Here is a 19,752-nt window from a genome sequence, read left to right as displayed (position 1 = left end):
CAAATATATACTGGCGGCCAAAAGTTTGGAATAATGTACAGATTTTGCTGTTTGGGAAGGAAATTGGTACTTTATTTCACCAAAGTGGCATTCAGCTGATCACGGTGTATAGTCAGGACATTACTGATGTTTAAAACAGCACCATCACTATTTGAAAAAAGTCATTTTTGATCAAATCTAGACAGCAGCATCACTCCAACACCATATCCTTGAGTAATCATGCTAAATTACTAATTCGTAATAGAAAATCACTTGCTATCATATCAAACACAGATGAAAGCTATTTGGTTCGTTAAATGAAGCTTAACATTGTCTTTGTGTTTGTTTTTGAGATACCACAGTATGCAATAGACTAGCATGTCTTACGGTCAATATTAGGTCAAACAAGAAAGAGCTTTTTCTAGAAACCCATTAGTCAATTATTGTTTTGAGGAATGTTATTCAATGCCAAAAAAAATAAGTTTGCATACAAAGGTGTACACTACAGTCTTCAAAGACAAGACAACTGGCTCTAACAAGGACAGAAAGAGATGTTGAAAACCAGATGTACAACTAAACAAGAGGAGAAGTACATCAGAGTCTCTAGTTTGAGAAATAGACACCTCACATGTCCTCAGCTGACAGCTTCATTGAATTCTACACGCTCAACACCAGTTTCATGTACAACAGTAAAGAGAAGACTCAGGCGTAAGGGCCTTATGGGAAAAATTGCAAAGAAAAAGCCACTTTTGAAACAGAAAAAAAAAAGAAAAGGTTAGAGTGGGCAAAGAAACACAGACATTGGACAACAGATAATTGGAAAAGAGTGTTATGGATCTTAACCCCATCGAGCTTTTGTGGGATCATCTAGACTGTAAGGTGCATGAGAAGTGCCCGACAAGACAGCCAAATCTATGGCAAGTGCTACAGGAAGTGTGGGGTGAAAGGTCACCTGAGTATCTGGACAAACTGACAGCTAGAATGCCAAGGATCTGCAAAGCTGTCATTGCTATACGTGGAGGATTTTATGATGAGAACTCTTTGAAGTAGTTTAAGAAGTTATGAAAAAAAAAAAATTCAAATTGTAATAGTAATTTTTCACATTATTAATGTCCTGACTATACATTGTGATCTGTTGAATGCCACTTTGGTGAATAAAAGTACCAATTTCTTCCCATAAGAGCAAAATCTGTACATTATTCCAAACTTTTGGCCACCAGTGTAGCTTGATATATCTATCACTTATGATGTGTCCCTTTCACTTTCAATAAAACCTACAGTAAGTTCTCTCTTCAACACCACCCCCTCCCCTCCGCACACACCCTTTTTCACAGGGCATATATTTGTTTATGCTGTGTCTTTCATACAGTAAATGTGTAAATGTGAAAGTTAAAATTCACTAGTCAATCACATAATTCTTTAGATTAAAATTGTAATCGATTGATATATATAAAAATATATATCTTATTATTATATATTATTTTTTCTCCCTCACTTATGAAAAGAGATGCTATGCCCCTGTTATCACTGTATATTAGACTAAACGTGTATTTTTTATAATGTTTTTATTATATTAAAAATCGATTTTTCATCAAGGAGACTATTTTTAAATCATTTGTCTAAAGAATAGCAATTTGTAACAGAATAGATTTCTTTATCACCCCTAGAATTTACAAGTATTACACTGATACAGTATGTACGGTACACCTAAAACGGGACTGTCTCTTTAAGAATAGCAGCCGTTGAGCTCATTTTAATCGTTTCTTTCTCTCAGCTCACTGAACTCTAAACTCTACATCCCACTCGGACTACATATTTATTATTTATTTGTATTTATTTGCACTTGCCTTGCACATTTCTTTGCACATAACTTCTACCTCCTGATGCTGCCTGCACTGTTATGGTCTCCGGCCATATATAATAGGTCATAGTGATGTGATGGAAAAAAATTAAATGGCCCTTGAATAAATTTCAAAAAATAATATAAAAGATCAGACACAATAAAACATGATTAGGGTACACTATTACACTGGACACTTTCAGACCTCATGTTGGGCACAGATCTTTCATTTAGCTGACAAACTCTCCTTTGGCTGGTGTTTTGTGCTTCATGGAGATACTGTTATGGCATATAATAATAATTTTCAATAGTATGTGAAATTAGAGAGCTTGTTTCTTCCCCTGGTCTCATCTGTGTTCTGGATCATTGTATCAATACTATTCTTCTGACTTCACAAGTGCCAGGTCACATACAGACTTTGCACTACAAATTATATATCCGTCGGACTTGACAGATTTTTAGCATATTCCTTTTCATTTCCAAGACAATGACTATTTGATATTGTTTTGATATAGCAAATTTGAAAACATTTTAGTAGGCTTAATTAAAAATGACAATTCGTAGTAAACGTGAGTCTGTTGACAAAAGTTCTTATAATAATTTGCAGAATTGGGGAATGCTAAATTTAAAAGTAATGTTAAATTATTTGATGTAGATAATGAAAATAATTATTAGGCTTTATTTTTGTAACAAGGTTTATTGTTGGGTGGAAAGGAGGAAGCTGGGACCAGCTTGAACAATATACGTAGACTTTAATATTGAACATAAACTCAACATAAAACTTTCCTATTCAGCAGAACACTGACACGCAGACACGCAGACACACACACACACACAGCTCTGTGTGTGTGTGTGTCTCTCTCTCTCTCTCTCCTCCTTATCTCACTCTCCCATTGATTGGGGCAACTCAACGCCAGGCGTGCACCCTCATGGCCTGGCCATGCTCTCCTCCTCGTCACAATCATTCAAGTAGTGCATTTTGGCATGTTTTCATAAAAAAATAAAATACAAATAAAAAATTCTCCCAGTCACTCACTTGGCTCTCTTTTTCAGATTTAAGGTGCTTTACTGTCAAGACAAATAATTGTAGGCTACATTTGTTTTCCCAAATCAAAAACAAGCAAAATGCAAAACAACATAAATAAATGAAGAGAAATGTCAAAAGTCTAAATATTGAGCTCTCTTGCATACAGCATGCACGCAAAGGAAGAGGCCATGCAAAACAAAATAAAAACACACTAGGTTTAAATGGCGTTTAGGGTGTGTTCACACTTGGCAGATTTTGTTCAATTAAAATGACCTCTGGTGCAATTGCTCTGTTAGTGCAGTTCATTTGAACAAGTGTGAACGCTGCCATCCGAACTTTGGTGCGCACCAAACAAGCGGACCGAGACCACCTGAATAGTGGGTCTCGGTCAGCTTCCAAACGAACTCTAGTACGGTTCGATTGATGTACGAATGCAACATTGACCAAAAACAGAAAGTAATTTGCCTAATACTGACCTCAAGAATACCTGTTTCTTCTCATCATAGAAGAACCCATTATCATATTATCAATCATATTGCCCATTATAGTTCAGTACAGGCATCAGAACCGCAGTCAGCCGTCCTTGCAGCATATCTTCGTTTGTGTGTGCATATAAATCCAACGAGCATATTTAGCCCAGCAGCCAGCATTGTTTTGAATGTTCGGCAAATTCCGTCGCAAAATATACATCATAAAAGCTGTTCAATCAGGTTGTGACTTTTTCCTGATGCCTTTTGTTTTGTATCTAAACGCTAAGTGAACCAGGACTAAATGTTTCATTTTCTTTTTTGGTCCGGACCAAGAGGACCAAGAGAATCGAACTACAAGTGTGAACACACGGTCCCGGTTAGCTTAGTGAACCAAGTTGAGAATGGCAGTGTTCACACTTGTTCAAATGAACTGCAGAGCAATCGAGTTCATTTTAATCAAACAAACCTGTCAAGTGTGAACACACCCTTAATGTCAAATACACATGCACAGAATATGACGTCTGTAAAGATCACGTCAATGTGAAATCAAAGCCAATCCCGGACATTTAGGTCATTTACAAATGACATCCAGATGCTGTGTGTATGTAGCTATTGTGTAAGTGGTTTGTGGTAATGTTAAGTATCCCACATGCCAAACCACAGAAATGCCATCTACAGAAACTTCTACCATACTCCCACGTTTATATTCCAAAACGTTTACATTAGCGAAACTTGCCACAAATTTGCCACTGATCATTTTCACATGCAAATGAGCTTTCCAGAAAACTTGTCTCAAATTGTCCATTGTTGCCAAAGGTTTGCTGGAGGTTCACCACTAGCAGTGAAGAGCTGCAAACTTCTGGCAAACATTTGTGGCGAATCACAAGCTAATTTACATCTGAAAATGATGAGTGGCAAATTTGAGGCAAGTTTGTGGCTAGTGTAGTTAAGGGCAACCAACTGCTCCAAACTACTAATAATCAATTTGAATTATTATGTAAGTAAATTATACCAATTTCATTATTTACTTTTATTTTTGGGTGAATCTCACCAAACCGGTCAAGAATATCTAACCTCAAAATAGAAATAATTTAAGAAAATGAAACCATGTTTCTGCCAACCAGTTCTCATTATCATTATGGGGAAAATACAATTAATAAAAAATCAATATATTATATACATAAAAAAACTGTTATACATCATATTAGTATTTGATACACTACCTGTTTAGAGATTTAAATGATACATCATTTCATCATTACAGTACTTTTATTGCAGTGTAGTAAAAGTGCACGTAGTTGTAACTATGAATACACAAATAATGTCATATGGTAAAAATGGTTCTTAATAGTCCCAGAAGTAAGCTTCATTTTCTTCATGTTTAATATTCTTTTATATTTTGGTATGAAATATGACCCAGACTGTTTTTGTGAGATTTATCAAATTCAGCATTTTTCAAAGAAAATGCAGTGGAATGTTACGCTCTGGGAAACAGATGTCAGAACTGACAAATATGCTCTTAAAAGTCTGGCTAATATATTATTGATAAGTCAGCTGGGATTTCAGTGAGTCAGTGAGTGTGATAAGAAAACTAACAGTGTTGAATATTATCAGCGGTGTCTTGCAGAGCAACAGTGCAATCAACTCTGTTTGCATATTGTTGTTATGAAATATTGTAGAACACTACAGATTTATTTTTATTTTACAATCTACACAGTTCCTTTGTGTTTCCCTATAAATATAATTTCCAGAAAAACTAAAACATAGAACAAGAACAGAGAAAAAAATATGCAAATGCTATTCTAGTAAGGAAACCATTCTGTGTAGGAAAATGTATTATTAAGAGCACAAATTTACAGAAACACGTTCAAAATGATTTGATGTTAATCTGGCTGCATTGTTTTCCTTATTAAGCATGACGGATCATTGAAAGACTAACCTACAAGTGTAAATGTGTGCATGCAAATGTTAACGAGTCATTGGCAAGTATGAAAACATGAAATTCGCAACAGTTTCATAAGTCATCACTAGTGATTATAAGACCATTGGCGATTTGATTCTCCAGGATCAATGCATCATCATCCTCTTCCTGCAAAGCAAAGGAATGATTAGAAAGCCATGAACTCAGTTTAAATGCATATGAATGTAAAGTACAGTCTCTATGTGGAGGAAAGAAAGTAAAACATGGGTAAACAACACACCTCATTTCTCTCTTTGTAGTCTTTCTCTGTGCTCCTGTATGATACCACGTGGATGAGGGTGTAGACTCTGTAATGGGGCACAACAGGCCTTAACATCACAAATGCTCAAGGTACAGTATAGTTCAAATTAAATGAATGGTTTGCGAATATAATTAGTTATTTGTGAGCTCGTGATGAGTGTTATACCTGTGGTAGAGCATAGCCAAGAACTGAACGATTAGAAGAACGGCAAAAGACAGCAAGAACATCAAACTCAAAGGCTCCACCTTCAAAGGCTCAGCTGCCAACGATCCGTTTGCAAGGTATTTTGGAATCTTAATACTAAGAACATCGCCGCCGATGGCTTGAAGGAAAAACGTTGCCACAACCCACAAGACATTAATTATGAAGTACAAAAATACTCCCTGTAAAACAGAGAACAGGAAATCATGAGTTTAAATGAGTTTTTTCTGTATGAAATTATTATTATTATAATATAGTGGAAAAATCATTATTCATTTGCAAGCATTACCTTGTTTCGTAGAGACTTCAGTTCTCGTGTCACCTCCTCCAGATGAGCTTTGTCATCTACTATGGGCAGTAGATAGCGCTCTATCAGCTTATTCCAGAAATCAGTCTCATCCTGTTAAAAATAGTGAAACAGTTTCATATGAAAGTTTATCATGAAATAATTTCTACTAAACCATAAACTTAAACCTAACCTTATACACATAACCTATAAATAAAATCTGAGGGTTGATATGAATGTATTCCAAGCCATAACTGTAGTCCTAAACATAACACTACCAATAAATCTTTAATTGCTCATCATGATTTTGCTAAGTACAATATGTTCTTGGCATTGGAACAAATTCCTATCAACTAATCCTATTTTAGGGACAGGAAAATGTGTACAGTTAGGTTTACACCTACCTAACATCCAAATATGTATACTTTCGTTCTTTATAATGCCAAAAGCAGTATGTTAAGTTAATAGTATATCCGGATCCTCAGTATTCATACAACAGCAGGTGAAAAATACCCAGATGACCTACTACATCCGGAGGTCCTCTTTTCATCTGTGTATACCAGGAAAGTTATTCATTGTGGTAAATGTTCAGGTCACAGGACAATGCCCATGTTCTCAAATTAATTTTGTCTGGGAATGCATTCATAATACTTACCTGCATTGTCAGGTCAACAAATCTTTTCTCCTCTTGCTAGCATTACTTAAAAACACATTTTATTAACGCAGAGAATTAGGTTCTTCATCTAATGCAGTGCATACTCTGACAGTATGTGAATTCGTGCAAAGCTCACGCATAGCATTTTGACTAAAATTACACTAGGTCTGGGGCTAATGGGAGCTTAAACTGATCAAGAACCGCCCACTTAGACAGGAAGAGCCATGTAACTGACATGTAAAGTGATAAATCAGCCGGTTTTGTCATTATGTGCAGTTTAGTGGTGGGGTTTTCTGAGATGCAGTATACCATAATAAAAGATCTACAAGGGGATGGCTGTGGTCGTGCCATCTGAGGCTGAAACTAGGTTGGGTTAGAGGTTTGAACAACATTATCAACCTATCATTTACTTCTGATTAGGAGAGTTAATGATTAGGTTGAGTTAGTGTAGAGATTAGGACTGTGTTTATCAGGAATGTTGTTTCAGGACCAACAAAAGATATTGTCCAGGTACTTAGTCGTGAGAATCACGTTAAGCATAAAGCTTCCGCAGAACTTTACCTCAGAAAGTTTCTCAATCTGTGGAGCCACAAGCGTCCTTTCAATACCCCTCTTGACACGTCGTTCCAGTCTCTCCATGCGGTTGGTCTTCAGTATGCGTCTGGCCGCTTCATTCAACGCATACTGCAGTTCTTCGAGCTGACTGATGGTCAACACGTCTTCGGGACCCACTTTATACCTCAGCTCCCCGTTCAGAGTATCCGTGAGCATCAGCACCAGCTCTTCACACAGGTCCTCCTGGTTCTTGTTCCTCAGAGTGTATCGAATCTGCTCCTGAAGGTTTCTCTTTAGGTTTGCATAGGTCAGTTTCTTCAGAAACTCTGTCTTCACAGGCTCCACCCAGTCTGTCCATTTAAAGTACAGCAACTTCTATAATTATACCATGCAAACACCTATTCTACATACAGTACAGAAGATGAGATGTTATCTCTTACCACTCTCAGGCACAACTTCCTTTGCCTCATTAAGAATGTAATCATAATCATCGCCGTCATCATAATCATCGTCATCATCATCATAGTCTGTGTCATCATTTAATGCATCCATTTTTTTCTCACAGCTTTTGGAACTCCCACTGTAATGTATTTTTTGTAAGAGGGATCAACCATTTGCACATTCATTATAATTCAAATTTAAACGCATGTTCACATTCTTTACCTTCTCTCAGAGTCTTTGTCGATGTCTTTTTCCTTGCTGTCTGGAAGACTCTCTTTGTACCCGTCTGTTTTATAACTCTTCTCTTCATTGTAGTCCAGGATGTTTTTTTCAGTGTGTAAGCTGTTTGGACTTTCATGTGTGTTCTGAACGGTTGGCTCCTTGGGCTCAGTTTTGGCAGCATGTGAATTTAGATTGATGGCTTGCTGGATTTGTTGAAGGACTAGATTTTCCGTCTCTTGGGTGACTTGGATTTTCACATCCCAGCAGCAAAGTTTGCAGTCACGATTGCATACACCCACTTGCTTTTTTTCCTCCTTGGCCTTGGTAGATTCTCGAGTGCCCCAAGATACGATGTGCATGTTGACTAGAGAATATATTGTGAGGAGGAGATAGCCACTGGGAATACAGATAAAGTACATGAGACCATAGATGATCAAGGTGCACTCTTGTGGGTGAAGGATGGCCGTCACCATGTACATAATGGCACCAGACACCAGGAAGAGTCCAGTCGGAGTTATGAATGTTCCTTGTATAACCATGTCACCTAAAATAAGAAGTCTCATGAGAATGAATATCCCTCATTTCCAAAGCAACATGTACTACTAAGAAAAAACATGATATATCATAAAAAAAACTGGCAATGGTTACCAATAATGGAAAAGAAGGACGCGGTCATTAGGAATGCGTATATGACACTGAGAATGGCGGCGATGGTGATTTGGAAGTTGGGTTTGGCAGTAAAACATATGATCATGTAAACCACTGGAGGTAGAACAGCAATTATAATGGAAAGAGTGCCTGGAACTCCAAACACAAATTGAAAAGCTCCTAAAAATGGAAAAAAGAAAATTACATTTTATTGTTTATCAAGCTTGCAGAACGGTGAACAGGCCTTCGTTTCACCTGTGGTTTGATAACGTTTATTATTTAGATAATCAAACATGGCCAGACTTTGCACCATAATTTTTACAACTTTACAGTTCCACAAAACATTATTGTTATGCATGCTTAAGAATATTAAACCTCTGAAACAAAATCTTTGGACAAACACCATAAAACGTTACTAAACATGATAAAATAAATGTGAAAAAAAAATCATCAAACCGTGAAGATCAATTAAATATTTTCACTGTATTACTGAATTGTATCTATATTAAAAGTTATAATATATTATATTAAAACCTCACCCAGCTGGAAAATTAGGTTGTAAGGAGAGGAAGTTAGTCAACTAGATCAAGCATTGTTTTGGAACATGGTTAACCCACTCAGGCAATTTGAGATGGTCTTCCAGCCCAATTAATCAACCACCTTAACTGACTTAATGACCATAATTTACTATATTTAACCTTTTATAAACCATCAGAAGTTGGTTTAAGATGGATTTTTCAACAGGGCAGTTATTGAAAACCCTCAAGTTGGATTACAAGATCTTTGAATCTGTACCTGCTATCATAAGGGTAACAGACGCAGGTCCCAGGATGGAAGAGGCCACGGTGAAAATCTGGTACAAGATGTACAGCATGGATATAGAGGCGTTCCTCTTCACTGTTTCTGTCCCGCTGTGGAGCAGGTCCAGAGTGTTGGCCAGTGTCGAAGGACCCCATCGTCGTCTCTGGTTGTAGAACTCTTTGAACTCTTGAGGGGAGTTGGTGTACGCATCTGAGGCAGCATTATACTCCACCCTCCAGCCCTGTTGCAGAAGAAGAGTGCACAGCCAGCGGTCCTCGCCTACAGTTTAAAGATTCATACAGAATTATATTCAGAACACCATATGCTATAAAACAAATATTTTAGCTTTGTTTCTTTCTTCAAATATTCATTCCAGTGAGGGGAAGGCCTGATCTGAAATGTAATTTTCTCCTCTGCTAATCATCTAACATAAGACTCTATAGCTTGCTAGTCGGATTGCATATGCAGTTGACACAATACATGATGTTGTGATTTGCTGTGTACTTACCTTGATCATACTGCACATACTCAGAAGCTCTGGAGGCTTTGGTGGTGTATCGTTTCAAGACGTTATCGTCCATAAGAGCAGAACCTCTGAACAGACTGAAACATCCTGGACTGCACAGAACCGACCCAAACACGTGCTCTGCTGTCTTCTGAAGCCAGTGACCTACTGCATACTCAAATTTCTGGTACCACACCATCGGTCCTGTAACATCACATTCACAGTACCAATGAACATGAGTCACTTGAGGAACCAACTCAGGTTTGAAGAATGATAAAAATGTAGTGGTAATGTGTCATTAACGGGTGTTAATAAACACAACACAAAGTCGAGTTTGGTTGTTTATTGTTCCAGAGCAACATCACAACTTGCCACATTACTATATAATTCAATTGGTGTGCGGTCACAGGTGTGTTTATTTTTTCTCTTTTACAATGACGTAAAATGCAGATCATCCAATCAGAATTTATAATCAGAACAATCTGTTTTATAATGTATATTATTAGAATAGTTGTACTGCTCAATTTAAGTGATTTAAGTGAAATTACATGATTTGAAGCTGTTTTTGCCCTGATGTCAAAAAATGGTAAAATGAGATGAAGTACTTTTCATTTGTAAAGTATTTAATTCACAGGATTATCCAAAAGTAAACCTTACCACATGGTCAATAAATACATTGACATTTTTTTTCTGTTGAATTGGCAGTTCAAATTACAATATGATATATCATGACTCATACTGTGATAACATATGTTGGTCATATCACTCTTTGCAAACACAGAAAATGAGCACTTTTATACTCTGGGTTTGACTTTACGATAGCTCACGATTGTTGTCAGATTGTAAATGGGGTTTTATTAAGATTACTTATCAAATCATTTTGAATAAATCTTTCTACACATTTCACAGTGTGGTGCAGCATACAGTAAATCTTGAAGTGCCAAGAGTGAATTGTATATTTGTAATTGTAAAACTCCATTAAATCTTGTTTTAACATGTGAAACCTTTGCAGGTTGCAGGATGGCAGAGGCAGGCTAAATACAAATACATTGTGTTTGTGTCATTGTGATTTAATGTGCTGAGTAATGTAATTTTTCCCATCGTGTCCGATATTAAAATCAGTGCGACACAATTTGCAAAAGGCATGGATATTGGCGATATTTCCTCGAGATATGAAATAAAATTCTTCCGTCCAGCTGTTGTTATATTTACATATTTAGTTTTTTCCTAAATAGATTCTTCTCCTCCCATCTACCAGTGATGCTTGATTCAACTTCCGGCGTCTACAACCTGCGCAGATATCAACAGCGCAACTGGCAACCAGATTGAGGTCACAAATGGGTTGAAATGTGTAGGATGTGTCGATTGTGTAAATAGGATGCGTTTCATACAAGATCTGGCAACTGGACAACCTTGGAATAACATATTGATGTGATTATTCATATAACGAGGTTTGGGCCATACAAATTACGGAGTTTCCCAGGAGAAATAACAAAACGGGAGGGGGTGGGAGATGGGTGTGAAATACGGGAGACTCCCGGGAAAAACGTGAATGTTGGCAGGTATGATGTAGATTGCCAAAGTGCTGTCAGGATTTATGTACATGGACTTTGTGTAGTTCTTTCTTTCCTTTTCAAAAAAGGTGATTTTTTTTTTACCCATTCCAGTGGGGTGAATGCGTCCACAGGCTGCTCCTACGTTGTCATACATTCTCAGACGGTCGACGAGCAGAATCAGAGCACCCGGTTGGAAGTCTGTGTCTCCGTCCAGGGCCATGATATATGTGTTGTCATCAGATATATGCTTCCTCTTACTGTCATTATCATGAGCAGGAAGCAGATAACTCTCTCCATCTAATGATATGAGACTGGCACGACACGGGTTATTTTGTCTCTGTAACAACACACAAAGGAAAGATCTCAGTTATCTTCCGGTTTTAAGCAGTACAGTAATGTAATGTGACAACTAGATTTTGCATTTCCAAATAAAATATGAGTGGTTGCTTGCTTGTGCAAAACTCACTACCACAATGCTAGTGTGTTGCTATGCAGTTGCTAGGGGGTTCTGGTGATTGCCAAGACATTGCTATGCTGTTGCTAAGGTGTTCAGGTGGTTGCTTACTGGCCCAAGTCAAAAAAATCCACCCTCAAGTCTCTGATATGGTTTCTAGATGTGGCTCAAGTCTCTCTTTCAATTTTTCAATGTCTTTGAATTTGTTTTATTGTCCACCACATGAAAATCAGAATCACAAAAGTCTGATCACTTAGAAAAGTAGCATCATTCCTCAACAAGCCATGTCATTTGAGATATCATTCATGTCCGTAGCACAAATACTTGTGTTAGGGATTTGTTCAATTCAATTTTCAGTGTAAGAATTTGAATAGCGATACTTGCCTTATCAAACACCACTAATGAATGATTTAAAAAAGACAGAAAAACTTACTGTTATTTTCTGAGGGTTTTTGACATTATATCCTTTCCAGCCTAGCAGGTAATACAGGTACATGATCTGAAAATGGACATTGATTTTGGTTTCACTAAATATACCTGTATTTGCTTTAAGTTTCAAAGTTTCTGAATAATTAATCACAGTGAGGAATAAGACATTAAAGCTCACCTGTGACCATCGCTTTTTGTTCCGAATCATTTGTTTGTCTTTCAGATGAACATAAAGCATGTTTCCCTCTGGCATTACAAACACAAGTCGACCTCCATATGGAGTTTCAATTATTGAAACCTCATCGGGCTCCTTATTTGTAAATACCCTTAGGGAGAAACGGTGAAATTAAATGTACAATATCATTATCATCAGCAGTTTTCAGACATTCTGATCAAAGTCAAATACTATGCAGTGATAATGGACAGGTAACCTTTTCCTTACCTGTATACCTCCATGACAACATGTATAAGGTCGCAAACGTATGAGTTGACCAGCTTTTTCTCTGTCTCTTTTTCTTTCATGAAGGCATCATCAACATAAATATGGCATTCAAAGTCAAAGCAATCCTTGTGTTCCTCCTTGGGATCCCCTCTGTATCTGTCCAATCTGATGTCCAACAAATAATGTACCATCAAGCAAAAGTACAAAACAACAGAGCTGTGATACAGTTTTTATAAATTCTATGCTATTGGCAGTTGCTTTTATACAAAGTTTAAGCTATACATTTTGTCAGGTTATGTTTTTCCTGGGAATCAAACTTATGGCCTTGGTAAATGCAAGTGTCATTATATGCTCTACCGATTGAGCTATAGTATCACTAATCATCATACATCAGTGTATAAATACCTGAACATTGAGGTCAAGATTTTCAGCATCTCATCATATGTTTCATGCCACATTGTTGCACAGAGGTAAATGACACAGTTTTGCATATCATCACTACTACTACATGACAAAAATAAATGAAAAATATTACAAAATCTGTATCAATTAATGTCAATGCACTTTTTACAGAATTGGACTTCATTTAATATATATCATGATATGATTTGTATGTACCTTTCCTTGTTTTTCGTCCGGACAACTTTCATTTTGGTGTTGAGCAGCAGAGACAGATCGATAAAGGCAGATTCATACAGTCTACGTACAAACAGCTGTGATGTACGTTCAATTCTCTGTACCCTTATTCTCCACACGTAATATGTGCATGCCATGAGCCCGAGCCACATACAGACCCCCTCAAGCGCCAGCATTGCAAAAGGCCACATTTCATATGAACTATTGAGTGACGTCTGACAAATACTGTTGGTAATTTCCAGCATCACAGCCAGGGTGCTGTTCGCCTCCTTAATATGTTGAAGTTTAAAACAGAATGGCCAAATTGGATTGGTAATGTTGTCAAAATTATACACGTAATCTTTAGTTAAATTAGATAAACTGTCAGCTTGCGTCAAGAAAAGTGTTATTCCCAGGATTAGTGTGGCTGGACCAGCGAGTGAAACCGGGAGGGCAAAAGCAAATCGCACTGCATGGATCTTGCAGGCCACGACTCCAAACCAGTGGCACGCTGCCGAGCAGAACGCTTGCAGGAAAAATACCACCAGGCCGATCTCTACTGCGCCTTCGGCTTTGGTGTATGCGGTCCAGTCAATTTTTTCCTCTGCAATCAGGCAGTAATAAAGAAAGTACACCCCCATCGTGATGACGATTCTAACGAAACTGGTCACGAGATAAACAACGTCTCTGGAACCATCTAATTCACTAAGCATCTCCTGAATGTTGTTACTGGCCTGTAATGGGTTCTCCCACCAGTTCAGAGAAACCAGCAGAGATGCGAAAATAGCAATGCCGACATATATGTAAACATCTTGCGTGACAAAAGAGGAAATTCTCACATAGTAGTCCACTATTAGTAAAGTGTAACCGCTGAGCACCAGGATGAGGGAGCATATGGGGTAGATGATCATCCAGCTCTCCTTCTGCAGGCGAAAGACGATCTGGAGGACAGAGGACAATATGCAGACACCTCCAGGGATGCAGAGGTTTGTGAGGATATCAAACTGAGGCATCACGATGAGCACCAAGATTGCACTCCCAATGGCCACCAGACTCTCAATCACACACATCTGCAAAAGCATTCACAAAATCATGAGTTCTGTGATCTGTGGAGGAACCACAATGTTGTCTAATAGTGGTCCATTTCTAATACTAAGCAATCTACTGGTATGAATCTTCCCTGCTGAAAAAACAAACAAACAGATAATAGCAGTTTTTACATACAGTAGTTTCTAGCTGGTCTAGAAGGTTGATCAGCTGGACTACCATGGGGCTTAGGTCGATCTAGTAGACTACCACTGCAACTGAGGAACTACAATATGGTCTTACCAGCTACCATGTTCCAAAAACCAGCTTGACCACCTTTGCCTGGTCGATGACATACATGAGAAATGTTTAACCCTATGTTTCTGTATCAACTCACAATTCCCAATGTCCTTGGGTTGGGGGGGACATAGCTCTTGAAGGCACACTTCCACAGAGACTTGAGGAACACCAGGAGATTTGGTGTCACCAGAACACACATCAGCAGAAGTGTGTAGACCTGCCGGTCCACTGAATTTCTGAAAGACCTCGGGCTGGACAGAGTGGTCAGAACCAGCAAAGAACCCTAAATACAGATGAACAGCCTTAACTTTGACTGGACCACAGCGCGAATGTCATAAGAAATTCTGCAGGGTAAACTTCTTGCTAACCATTATTGACTATTAGCAACTGAAATAATAAATGTCTAAAAAATTGCAATGTTGCTTATAAACAATGGCACAAATTCTGATCATTTAAAGGCCATGTATACTCTTGTGATATTTGGTATTCTATTGATGTAAATGATTCAGTAATACTGCGAGTCTGATCTTGTGAAAAGAATAGCATATATTTTGCATAATTATATGACATGGATCCTTGCACATACCTCAGCAGTTCTTTTGTGTCATCATTAATGTTAATGTGCTATGGAGTTTTAAATCTACAAACCTACTTCCCTACCTTAAACTTTAAACTTAAGCCTAAAAGAAAGTGTCATAAAAAGCAAATGAGACAGGAAAATGAATTACAAATACATCGTTTTATGGCCCTTTTGGCTCATGTGTCGACTTGTGTACTCTTCAGGACTCGAATCCCAGTCCAAGGTTAAACAAGCTTGTAAATGTAATTGGTTATGTAATGAAAATCTTAAAATGTTTTGCCTTACAAGTAATGCGCTTCAGTAAAAATTTTTAGATGTCAGATGAGAAAATATACAGTATCAATAATTCAACCACTCAGTGCCTCTAAACGGATCCCATATTTGTGCCAGGAACTTTCTGTGCCGTCATGAATCCCCGCAAACATACATGACACCATGGAGACGGCAATCACACTGTGATAAAACAGTGATGGGTGGGGTGCTATTAACCTCTATAATTATTGATTATCATGTAATAACATAATCACATCAATAATCATTGATAGACAGCTGCTGATTCACCTTGCTCAAGACAGCGCTGACCAACACCAGCAGACCCACAATAAAGGTCACCAGGTTCTGCAGCAATGCAAAGCATGTTCTCTTCTGCTCTTTCTCGGCTCCGATAGGGTTCAGCTGGAACGGGTCCCAGGTGTCTCTGTGAAGATGGTATTTATAAAAGACCAAATATTTTGACAATGGAACTTGTTTCATTGGAGCAATGAAATGGAGCTTGATTCCATCAGCTCAATAACACACAACAATAATTATAATGAATGCGTTTCCCACATGCATAAATGCAAAAACAAATGTATTCAGTTAATTCAATCACCTTGTGCACATCTAACATTGGCCATTTGTAGGTGAAACCATAGTGGTATACAGGGTTGGGGAGTAAATGAATACATGTAACAGGATTACGTATTTAAAATACAAAATTCCACTACAGTTACAATTTAAATCACTGGTAATCAGAATACAGTTACATTCAAAATGTTTTTTGATTACTGAAGAGATTACTTTTTATTGTCATTTGTTTCATTTAATATTAAAAGATGGAAAACATTTCTCCATATAAATGATCCAAAGTGCATTTGAACAGCGGGGAAACACTTTCTTATGATGTGTTACATTCATACGAGCAGACAGAGAAGTTTGTTTGAAGTAAGTTTGGAGCAGCAGAAATAGAAATAAACCAGTGTACACTGTCAGCTTTACGCTAAGATAAAATGCTATTTCTAGCCATTTTACATTTTACACGTTACCGGACACCATCATATTTTTTTTATCAAAACAATACATGTTGGATTATAATGTTATTTCTTGTTATTCTTGATAATAATTTTTGTATTGTTTTCCTGTAAAAATATTTAAAAAAATCCTTAAAACAAGATCAATTTGATTTATGTTATTTTAGAAACAACATTACATAAGATATTTAGCTTTTTCAGAGAATGTATTTTTAATGTGTGTATTTTGTCTTAATGTACTGACAGAGTTTTTATACACAAAATAAGTGCAAATATCTACCAGTGCTGAAGAAGTAATCCAAAGTATTTAGAATGCGTTACTAGCCTTGAGTAATCTAACGGAATATGTTACAAATGACATTTTACAGAATGTATTATGTAATCTGTAGTGGAATACATTTCAAAAGTAACCCTCCCAACCCTGGGTGTAGATTTAGACATGTCTAAAATGATGTCAAGAAATGCTAAAATAAAGTTCCAATGTCCCAACCAAAAACTCTGAATTGATTTTGACATTGTTGGTTTGAGTTCTAGCTACCTTGTTGCTCTTTCTGATGGGATAGATTGAAGAGTGAATTGTGATGCTGGACTGGTAGCAAGTATCATAGATATTACACTAATTGAGAGTACTGATCCAGAAACAAGTGGCTATTAGCTGTTTTGAAAGAGTATTTGAGAGGTGATACAGCAGTATAAGGCTAATATACATCAATAATAAATAACTATCATTGAGGTTTAACTCAAACTAGCAATGCTGCTAACTTGACAACACTTGCTCATTTTCATAATAAATAGTGGTGAAATGTGACAAAACTTCACTGTTTTTAATGTTACGCTGTTATGCACACACAGCTGAGTGAGCTGACCCAACAAACAAAAAACACATGTAAAATGTTCTAAACTCTCCTGCCTCAAAATTAGTTTTGGGAAGTCAGATAAATTGATGTTTCAGTGACATTTGACATATTTTTGTACCAAAATATATTGTTCAATGCGGCTGTTTATTACTATATTTTTATATAGTACTTTTTATCTATAATAGTTATATCATAAGGGTGTTTCTAGTTTTATTTAATTTATATTTATTAGTCGTGTTTAGTTTAAAATGATCTGGTTAACTGAATGCTGTAACACTAATTAGGATCCACATTATTTCTGTTTCACGAAAATACTCTGGTAACGGATTGTATTAAGGTTGCATTTGTTAACATTAGTAAACTACATTATTTAACATTAACTAACAAATAAAAACACTTTGACATTTATTGGTTAATATTCATTTCAGCTTATAATAATAATTTTAAAAAAATTAAAAGTTGTACATGTTAACAAGAATGCATTCTGAACTAACATTGAACAATTATATTTTCATAAATCAACATTAACCAAGATAAATCCATGCTGTAAAAAATATTGTTCATTGTAAGTTCATCATACGTAATGCATTAACTAATGTTAAACATGCTATATATTTAAAAAGACAGTTCTGCCTTAAATAGTGTCATTTTTGTTGTTGATATGTTGAGCACATAACTACTTTATCAAAAGGGTCGCTTAACTGTAGTTTAATTACTGCATTTTGCAAGCTTATTTATTTAAAAAATATTTATTTGTATTATTTGTGTGTGTGTGTGTGTGTGTGTGTGTGTGTGTGTGTGTGTGTGTGTGTGTGTGTGTGTGTGTGTGTGTGTGTGTGTGTGTGTGTTTGTTTGTACCCAAAATATAATTCCTACAGTTCTTCAACACCAAGAGTTTATTGAGGGTACAGTCATTTATTTTCTTTAGTTCCTTTATTTTTTTATTTAATATGCATATCTACTAGTTCCCTTATTTAAAATGTAACAGCAAACACTGGTCAAGGACACAGAACCATTATTACGTGCAACTACTTTTGATTGTGGTACCAAAGAGCATTAAAATGTATCTTGATTAACTTAATATCTTGATAGTGTATTTTACTAATTTATGTTGCCCTATGAATAGATTCACTATGTTTAAATAAAGAATCGGACATATCTGTATTCAAGAACAGAACATTCCTTGTTACAATTTAAAAAAGAATTCATAAGTGACTGTAAGTATTTGATTTTTACCTGTGTCGCCCTTCCCGCTTGCGTCCCCTTTGCTTGAGTTCCTCCATATCTAAACGCTCTCAGTTACTCCATTAACCAGCGTTCAGTTATGTTGTGGTTACCAGAGACAGTTTGACTTTAATCACTTCTTGAATAATGGGTGGAATCTCAGCGCTTTCATGGTCATAAAAGGGTTCAAAGATCTGTGAGTTTCATCTCAATCGAACATCCTTATTACAGCCCTGATAGGAAACCATATTCCTGACCTGGAGCAAAGTTTAACATCATCACAATATTCCATCTGAAGAAGAGAGATAGGTAGAAATATTGCAAGGAAATACTAAAGGGAAGTCTTGAATAAATCAATCATTTCTCATTTCATGCCTCAATTAAAGCAAGAGAAACATTTTCAGGAGCTCTATAAGCTGTCATCTAATACTGTACAATGATCTATTAATGATAGGAATAAAATAAATAATAAACATACAATATTGAAAAGAAATACAGTGTAAAGTAATGTTTTCTCTGGTAACCTAAATGTGCTTCCTGGGGTAATATCTAAATGAATTGGTTCTATTCAAGTCAAAAATATTATTATGAGTGAATCAACCTGATGAGGTTACTCCGAAAAAAAGTCATCTAAATGGTCAGATCAGGTAGAAATAACTTTATAGCAACAACTGCACATATCCCTTCAGGGCTGCACTGGTAATCTGGCGTACAAGGCATTTTCCCGGTGGGCCGACACACTTTGGTCATCAGGAGAACCGAGGGGTCCGGTGGGTCGGCCATGAGGGGCCAGTTGCTATGTAAAATCCCTGGCTGATTTCTCTTCCCAGTCCAGCCCTGTTTCCCTTCTTACAGAGTACAGCTCTTCATTTCAACAATATATTTTGTCTCAAAAAGGAAAACATTAAACACAATGACTTTTAAACACACAAACACACCCTTGTTATTTATACTCTTGATACTTAAAATTATTGATCTAATCTGATTAACAAATGACGATAAGCTCATCGTTATTAATAAAGTTCTAGTTTATATAACCTGCAACACAATTTTATGACATCCACACACACACACACATACTGTAGAGACATTGGTCTCAAGCTAAATTTCAAAAGTGATCTGAAAAGT

At 36.7% G+C, this 19,752-nt stretch overlaps 1 protein-coding gene across 1 annotated transcript; it reads right to left on the bottom strand.

Moving 5' to 3' along the window:
- Positions 1–5,297: 5,297 nt before the first annotated feature.
- LOC127660841 (chitin synthase chs-2-like) lies at positions 5,298–18,686 on the bottom strand. Its single transcript, XM_052151276.1, has 19 exons — positions 18,637–18,686; positions 15,816–15,951; positions 14,772–14,957; positions 13,352–14,418; positions 13,139–13,237; positions 12,734–12,898; positions 12,470–12,617; positions 12,296–12,361; positions 11,511–11,745; positions 9,856–10,056; positions 9,342–9,626; positions 8,547–8,726; positions 7,899–8,442; positions 7,676–7,815; positions 7,242–7,585; positions 6,029–6,139; positions 5,704–5,921; positions 5,518–5,584; positions 5,298–5,405 (listed from the first exon to the last, which is right to left on the bottom strand). The coding sequence occupies exons 1-19, from the start codon at positions 18,681–18,683 to the stop codon at positions 5,331–5,333; spliced, it is 4,314 nt and encodes a 1,437-aa protein (XP_052007236.1). The 5' UTR covers positions 18,684–18,686; the 3' UTR covers positions 5,298–5,330.
- Positions 18,687–19,752: the final 1,066 nt, after the last annotated feature.

The sequence above is a fragment of the Xyrauchen texanus genome, chromosome 20 (genome assembly GCF_025860055.1).
Source record: "Xyrauchen texanus isolate HMW12.3.18 chromosome 20, RBS_HiC_50CHRs, whole genome shotgun sequence".
Taxonomy (NCBI): Eukaryota; Metazoa; Chordata; class Actinopteri; order Cypriniformes; family Catostomidae; genus Xyrauchen; species Xyrauchen texanus.
Note: the sequence above shows the minus strand (reverse complement) of the source record. Positions and strands in the feature narration are given on the sequence as shown.